The following is an 8,284-nucleotide window of genomic DNA, read 5'->3' on the forward strand; positions in this document are numbered from 1 at the left end:
GTTCCCACTTACTCTGGTGGCCTGTTGTTCCCCTTTCTGATACCTCTTGCCTCAGTTTCCAGAAGACTGATTTTTTTTTCAACTGAGAAAGTCACAACTCAAGAAAGTTACTTTGTTTGTTACCGCAGCAGCAGCCTGTTCCTTTACGCCAGGCGTAGCCTTGCAGACTAGTACATCCCGTTCTCAGACATGGCTGTGACAAAATTTTACAAAACTCGTACGATTTGGATAATACAATTTAGGAAGCTAGATGGCAAGCATTCTACGCATTCTGAACAGTCTGCTCCTCTTTCTCCCTTTCTTCACTGATAGTTCAGCTGTTTCTCTGTTGGTTAAATGCAGTGAACTAGATTAGTAAGACTTGATAAAGTAACTTGCCTCCAAAATCACATTCCCAAATTTCCCTCAAGCTATGTCCAAAGTCTACATTTCAAATGCAAATCAAGTGCTTGGAGACTTCCATCTTTTCCTGTCCCTTCACAGGCTTCCCTCACTCAAAATCACTGTCTAAAGTCTCCTGACTAACTGTGTATTCATATGATAATTTCCTGTGCTAAGAGTGTTATCTCGAATGAAGTTCAGTGTGCTTTTAAAGAAATAGGATTTATATATATCTCCATGCATCGTTTCCAACTACAGTCCCTACCTAATTAATTATGAAGAGAATAGTTAGTTATGGCTAGCTTTAAAAAACATTAAATAATAGAGCAAATTCAGTATCAGTTCCACTGATTCTTACTATACTGTTTGTGCTACTATTTGACTTTCTTCATAAAGCAAAACAGGGACACGGGGAAAAGTCTTCAGCTTCCCTGCACTACAAGTAGGTTCAAGCAAATAACAGGACTTTATCTTGTCTGAATATTACACATTCAGTTACAGGAAACAGCAGCTCTGAAGTACTATCTTAGCTAACTGCGTAATTGCTTTTGTAGCTATTACAAACTGTAATGACAAAATGGAAAATCAGTGACTTGCATGAAGCAGAAAAGATTCCTCAGTCAGCTCAGAATTTATAATAAAATCTATCTGTAGAAACAGCATTATTCTTAAGTATGAACATCCAGAATTTTGTTCAATTGATATGCTGACACAACATTACAATATTACTATGTTACCTCAATGACTGTTACTGTAAAACCCTAGGATTTTATTATTTACAGTATATCCTCTCAATCACGGCCTCAAAAAAGAGTCCTGTAATTAAATAACGACAGAATTATGTGTTAAGACAGATGAAGGTATACATGGAAAAGAAGAAATCACAAGACTACTATCATACAGGCAATACAGTTTTATTACGTTCTTTCACCAATTGTAGCAAAAACATTTAACAACTGAATGAATAACCACGGGAACTTAATCGTCAACAGGAATTTCAGAATTATGTTCTAAATTTTAGCCCAGGAAGGCCTGACAAGGAGAAAACAAACCATATACACACTGTAATAATAGTCTCTATTATGAAGATTTTATGCCTTCTTTAAAAGCACTGAGATTACTGAGGCACCTTACTGCAGGTTATGTATCATCTCCTCTTTGGCAATGAGATGGGTAGTTTTGTTAACTAGGGCCATTAGCGAGTTGAGCTTGTGAGACCAGTCATTGAGTATATTGTTTGGGTCCTTAGGCCTCTGAAAATTGATAATTCCTGCCAGCCTGTCTACTTTAGCAAAGATGGTCTTATTAACTACTAGGTTAGACAGAAACTCCTCCGATTCCTGTAAAGACAAACAGCACTAAGTCAAGAAAATAGCATTTTTATCTTTGAAACATCAGAATTACTCCCAAACAGCATTAAAGCACAGGAAACAAGATTTTCTTTATACTTAACAGAAATATAGCTGCAGCAATATTTACTTAAAAAACATACCATACTGTAATATCACACATGTTGGCACCGCACGGTGCTAGCACAATCTATTCTTAAAAACTTTTTTCTGCCCCTCATTTGACCTATATCTGATTATCTTTCATGACATTAAAAATTTAATATACTACAGCAACAGACTTTTACACTTTGGAGTACTTGGCTACAGAGGTATCAGAGCAAGCCATCCGGCAAGCAAGGCATAGGAAAATCCATGTGAATTTCTGACAAAAAAGGTTTACTCCACATTTGTGGAAAAGAGCAGATTTAATTAAAAGATGGTAAAGCTTTTCATTTGCACTCAAAATACCGATATGGTCATGGTGTATCTCTTTGGAAAACTCTTGAAAAGACAAAGGGGGATGACAGAAAGATTATTCTATCCCATGTTCCCAAAGTGCAGCCATCTACAAACAAGGGCCTTCAAAGGTGAGAAACCCTGTAACTTCAGTTTTAATCACCCACTGACAAGAATTTTTTAACACTGAAGCACAAGACAAGAAGCTTCAGCATTTAAATGAGACCTGGAATATAAATCAATTCTAAAGAGCAGCTTTTGCTTTATGGGCACATGCATGATGAAATTGAGTTCTGCCTGGATTAAAAAGCAGTTTTCTATCTCCCATAAAGGCATGAAAATGTACTCAGGTTGTTGTATTGACTAGGAAAGCGACAAATATTCAGATCAATACTATTACTCCCAAGAGACTTTTACACTATGTCTCATTAAAAGAGCCCAGTGATCTGGAGTTCAGTTAATGCTCCCTGTCTATCGCTATGGCACACTTCACTCTTCCTGCAAGAGCTGAAAAGCTCTTAGCTAACACAAACTGAGGAATTAGATTAAGGATGAAGCCGGGAGAGCTGCAAGGATAATACGAAGACAGATCTATACAGAGACAGCAACAGATACTACATCCACAAACACTAAAAAAACACGTGAGTGTAAACCCTGAGAACTTTCTACCAAGCAGTGCTTTTCTACAACACTGTGTCTTTCTGCATTGTCTGTAAAACAACGCAGCAATGATCTACGGCATCCCTTAAAGAGCTTTTTAGCTCAAAAGAGAATGTTACTCTTCTGAATACGTACACTTCTGCCACAAACACGTGCACACCTACACTTCCATGCCCTTTATGAAAGGATAAGCAAAGCAACACTTACATCAACGGACAGATCCAGGAGCTGTGCCATTCTCTTCATCGTAATTCTGGTATAATATTTAGCCATTATTCTAATATTCTGGAATAAAAGTGTTCAAAGTAGAGGGTTACGTACAAAAAATAATTGAAGCAGGCTGCAAAAATATGAAAGTCAATGTTAAAAGCAGATTAGGAGCTGTAGTGCTCTAACAGCAGTCCAGCATAAGGAACGTGAGAGATTTGTGATAGATCTTTTGCTTGTAAAAGGTGTAAAAGTCTCCACATGCCAAATAATTAAGTAATGAAATCAAACTATATATGAATTTAATACAAAGCAAGATTTCTAAGTTTCTGCTGTACTAAAATGAGAATGCTACATCTCACAATTTGAGTGCAACATGCTCTTTTCTTTCTGGCAACTATGCCAAATACCTATCTATAATAAAGATATATGAGCAAATAAAATGTTGAAAATACAACAGAAAAGGCAACTTAGCTGCTGCTTTACAATATAAGTTTTTGGTTTCTCTTTGTAATCAAAACAGAGCAAGTGAAAAGCACTTTCAGTCGAGGCACTGAAGACATAGCTAAGAGTTGAAGACGGCCATACTTACGTGTTCCACAACTCTGTTCTTTAAATCTTTCCATCTTTTTTCACCTTCCTCTGTACAGCCAAAAACATCTGTTGCTGGACTGTCAAGGGATCCTTCTCTCAATTCTTTCCCGTATTCTTCAACCAGGGCAGTCCATCGCATCAATTCCATGGTGGTAAAGAGTTTTAGGAGGTCTCTAAATAGTTTAGGAAAGTTGATTTACAATCCTGTATTAATAAGGCTTATTTCATATTTAAACAGGTAAAAGAAATAATTGTAAATGTTTTCATTTTATTACCTTTAATATCCATTACATTTCATTAATACACTCTATAATACTTCCCACTATCAGGAGCAGCTCAAGTCAGACTTTCTAATACAGATCTTGCCCATATAAAGAGACATTTTAAGGTAGAACTTGCACTATCATAAAAATTTTGCTGTATTTTTCATATAACATTAAATTCGGAGATGCTTACAGCAGGCTCAGCGTAAACAAATTTCACTTGCACAGCTGGTTTGAGTGACGCTTTTTTTAACCTAAGAACTGTTTATTAGAAAGAATACTTACTTATACTTGGGGATTTCTTCTAGCTTTTTGTCACTACTAATTCTGTGCACCAAATCAGATTGTTCATTGTCGTAAGGTGAAAGAATAACATAAAGAACAACGCTCTTCAGTGCCTGTTTAAGAGAAAGAGTGCGATTTTTGGAGTTTTTTCCCCCATAATTAAACAGAGAAATCAAAAACGCTGCTCAGAGCTCAGTTTAACATGCGAAAGGCTTAAGCCCGGTGTCTTAAGAAGTTACGGTGAAACTGATGTCATCCTGCAGAAATGAACCCTCATTCACAGCGATACATTTAAATTGATCCAGGTTAACTAAAATTTTAGTATTTAAAATAAATACATTAAAAAACATCTTTTCAAATGTGTAACATCTGTACTACATACACAACATTATCGTTGAGACCACGCTTGCACAGCTGTTTCTAATTTCTGTGCTTGTATAAAACAGACAAGACATGCTCAAGATTTCAAAGACAATATAACAAAGATGTGAGTTATAAATATCCATTTGAAATCTTTATTGTATGTGTTTTCAACTAACCAATTTGTTAGTATAGCCATTAAAAAAACACAACTAAGACCAACGGAATGATGAGCTATTTAAGCTGCTGTAAACTGATCTGGTAACGAAATGGGTATCTGCCACAGGAAAATACCGACATTTGGTATGTAACGGATTTTATACCTGCTGCCACTTTTCACTTTCGGCCTGGATACAAGGAGTATCATAAATGGCTCTGTAGTGCTTACAGATGGAGAGGTAGGAGCCTTCATGCTGATCCAGCTGGATCATTAAGTTGTAGTATTTCAACTTTAGTTTCTGAAACGGCATGAAACAGTGACGTGAATACAGACAGCTCCATGAATCATGGAAATGAAATCCAACTGGATTGCAGAATTCAAATCCACTCAGCCCTGAAGAAAGCCTTGTCAGATTAAAACTCGAGGAGGGGGGAGAAGAGAAATCCTCCAGTGACTTACTTCTGTATTTTCTTCTTGAAAAAATTTTGTATTAATTTTTTTGCTGATAATTTGAGTCCGAATATAGTCTTTTACAGCTAGACAGAGTCTCATCTGCTCCAGGATAAATTCCACACGTTCCTTCTTCTCCATTGAACCATAGGTTTCCACCTAAAATGAAAATGTAACTGTTTAACACTGTCAAAGTCAAATCAAGTGCATTCTTAACTGCGCAACAGGAGCGGGAGGTTGTCTGGGGAGAAACAAAACAACAGAAAAAACAGCTTTTCCAGGGTGAGCGAAACGGAGAAAAGGTTAGTCGATTTTAAATTATAGCCCTTGCTTACACCAGAAGAATTCACCAATACTCAACTCAGTGCACTACCTAGAGAATTGCAATCTGTTTCCCAAATGGGAAATACTTCATGTAACCTAACCGTGAGACTAACAAAAGCAGTTACAGCTGAATTATACTTCTACTCGTAACTTAATCTCAGTCCAGCCATTTATGCAGACGTACCTGAATAAGTTTCTAAACAACAATCTGAGAGCAGCCAGAATTAATTTTTGTTGCTGATGCAATTCTGAGTTCCAAGGCACGTTACCTGCAGTTCTTGCAGAATCGAGGCAGCCTCTTTCACTTCGCCATTCTGTTCTTTTATTTTTGCAAGTGTCTTTGTCAGGCGAGCACGTTCAATTTCCACATATATCTGAAAGTAGTAGTTTGAACATTGGAATTTTCTAAAGAGTGCGAACTCTAAGACCACAACCTCACTAAGACATACATTTGATGTTTTCATACAAGCAGTTAATTCTTTTGTGTATCCACGATACACACAGATAAAATATGATGGGTAGTTGACAATTCTGAAGTATTTGGACCAAATTAGTCTAAAATATTATGTCTAAATTAATCTACCATTCTTTAAGCAAACATAAAAGGATGCACACTGCACTGTGAATAAAGTATTAGATATTTTGGCTGATAAAATATATCAAAAAGATATGAAGTTAACATTTTAATGGTTAATGTGTATTAAGTACTACTGATTGCATTATTTCACTCACTCTTAAGCAGCCACAAATCAACAATACTTGGTTAGTAATAATTTAGACTAACTTTGAACAGACAAAAGTCATAACATTAATACAAAATTGCCTTAATCCAGAATTGTTTATTTTCTTAAAGCAAAAGGACTATTATGTAAAAAATTAACTTGGTATAATGCTTTGTAATCACCCTCTGGTTGCCATAACTGTATGTAATACCTTGCGAAGCACAGGAGAAATTAAACTAAACCTGCCCAATTCTCTACCAAATTCAAATACGTAGCATTTTAAAAGTGAAAAATAAATGGCATTTTAGAACCCTGAAATGTATCGTTAATTTTACTAATACTTCCAAATATCTACATCCTGGAAATATAACCACTGTTTCAGTAAATACTTTAAATATGAAGTGCAAAATATTTGCACTCTTTTGGGCTTCTTGGGTTAATTTAAAAATATACTTTTGCTCTCATTTGAAAATTAAAAAATTATGTTAAGAAGCTAAGCTTTTAAAGAAGGTGAACATTTTTATTCTACCTTTTAGACAGTCTTAAAAGAAAATCTTACTTTTCCTTCCGTAACCATACGCAACGTGTCAATTAAGCGCAGTTTGACAGGTAAGTCTGTGATGTCTTCAACGTAAGTGCAGCACTGCTGGACCATTTTAGCAACTGCCTAGTCCAAGAACAGAAAAGAAAAACATACTATGTTTTTAGATTTCACTCAGAGATTAGTACTAACCATCGAAGTAAAGAGACTCATTACAACAAAAATCCTGACAGTCAATTTCTCAGAAAGAACTGAATTTCAGAGCATGACTGTTTCTAAAGCCATCGCATAAAGCACACACCTTTTCTGATCACAATAAATTGCAATAACTGTTTAACGTACACCACATGCTAACAAGAAAAATTAAGGGTATCTTTACGATACAGACTGTAGAAGAACTACCCTCTGAAAGCACTGGTGTGCAGGAAAGCCGCAGCTTTGTTGCCAAGAACGGCAGGCAGAACTACGCAGAGCTCAGGCACAAAGTGAAGATGGACTAATTCCAGACATCAGTTTCATTACTGACTTTCATATGCCTACTAAAAAACGTCAATAGAAGCTAATAACGATATATTCAAGCAGGTGATACAAAGTCAGGAAAGTCCCTACACAGAAGGGGAAAACCACATACATAACACAGCTCCAAAGATAATTTTGTTTTGTTTCAAAGGATTAAATTCACCTGTTTTAATTGACTTCTTCTCTTTGATAAAAGAATAATATTTTCATTAAGAGCATCCCAGTCTTTAGCTTCGTAACACATTTTCACTATAGCAACTAAGATCCGGGATGTGGAGACCATGTCAGATGCCTGTAACAGAGAAGCAGCACAATAATTATGGGATGAACAACCTGCAGACCCCGATCACTTGCGCTTCTGTTATACAAAGGGGAAAATACTGTATGTAGCCTCACTGATTTCCTTCTGAAAGAAAAGAACAACCAGAGAGAAAGACCGATGCTCCCGTTCCTTTCACAACCTTAACGCAGTGGAACAAGGGGGCATGCAGGAGACCCCAGCGTGCACACCATGCCCCACACGCCACTTACCGTTCGTGTTTGTTTTTCCAAGGAGAGAAGGTTTTCGATTACTTCTTGCAATCTTCCTTCCTAATGCAACAGGCAAAAAATTATCACTGAGTGAAGAACACAACTCAGTTTAAATTAAAAGAGCTCTAATTTTCATGTAAGTAAATAACACAGACTAGCCTCTACACTTATTTTTAAGTTGTTTTGTGTTTTTTGCTCCTTAAAATAATAAACATATATACACACCACTAACTTTAAACACATGGCTTTGCACACAGATTGAACTGGAACGATACTAGTTCTATTTTTGCCCAATGCATGCTATAAGTTGTCTGTCGAGTACGAGAAACCTAGCAAGTTTCAGACAGGTTTGGTTAGCTTACATTCACCGAGCTAGATGGAAGACTTGATTTCCTTCCTAGCCAAAACAACACTTTAAGTGAGACCAGATATGCAATTAGATACCTTGGCCAAAAAATTGCTTTACTATTACTTTCATCCACATTCATTATATCTTAATT

At 36.4% G+C, this 8,284-nt stretch overlaps 1 protein-coding gene across 1 annotated transcript; it reads right to left on the reverse strand.

The window, feature by feature from the left end:
- Positions 1 to 1,279: 1,279 nt before the first annotated feature.
- Positions 1,280 to 7,844, reverse strand: PSMD12 (proteasome (prosome, macropain) 26S subunit, non-ATPase, 12; the record flags this gene model as incomplete). Its single annotated transcript, XM_009865865.1, has 10 exons — positions 1,280 to 1,721; positions 3,036 to 3,113; positions 3,628 to 3,802; positions 4,178 to 4,290; positions 4,861 to 4,995; positions 5,157 to 5,306; positions 5,741 to 5,845; positions 6,753 to 6,860; positions 7,417 to 7,545; positions 7,785 to 7,844. Coding segments are annotated over 10 exons (1,263 nt in total), but the record flags the coding sequence as incomplete, so codon positions are not given.
- Positions 7,845 to 8,284: the final 440 nt, after the last annotated feature.

Source organism: Apaloderma vittatum, unplaced genomic scaffold, assembly GCF_000703405.1.
Source record: "Apaloderma vittatum isolate BGI_N311 unplaced genomic scaffold, ASM70340v1 scaffold19203, whole genome shotgun sequence".
Lineage (NCBI taxonomy): Eukaryota > Metazoa > Chordata > Aves > Trogoniformes > Trogonidae > Apaloderma > Apaloderma vittatum.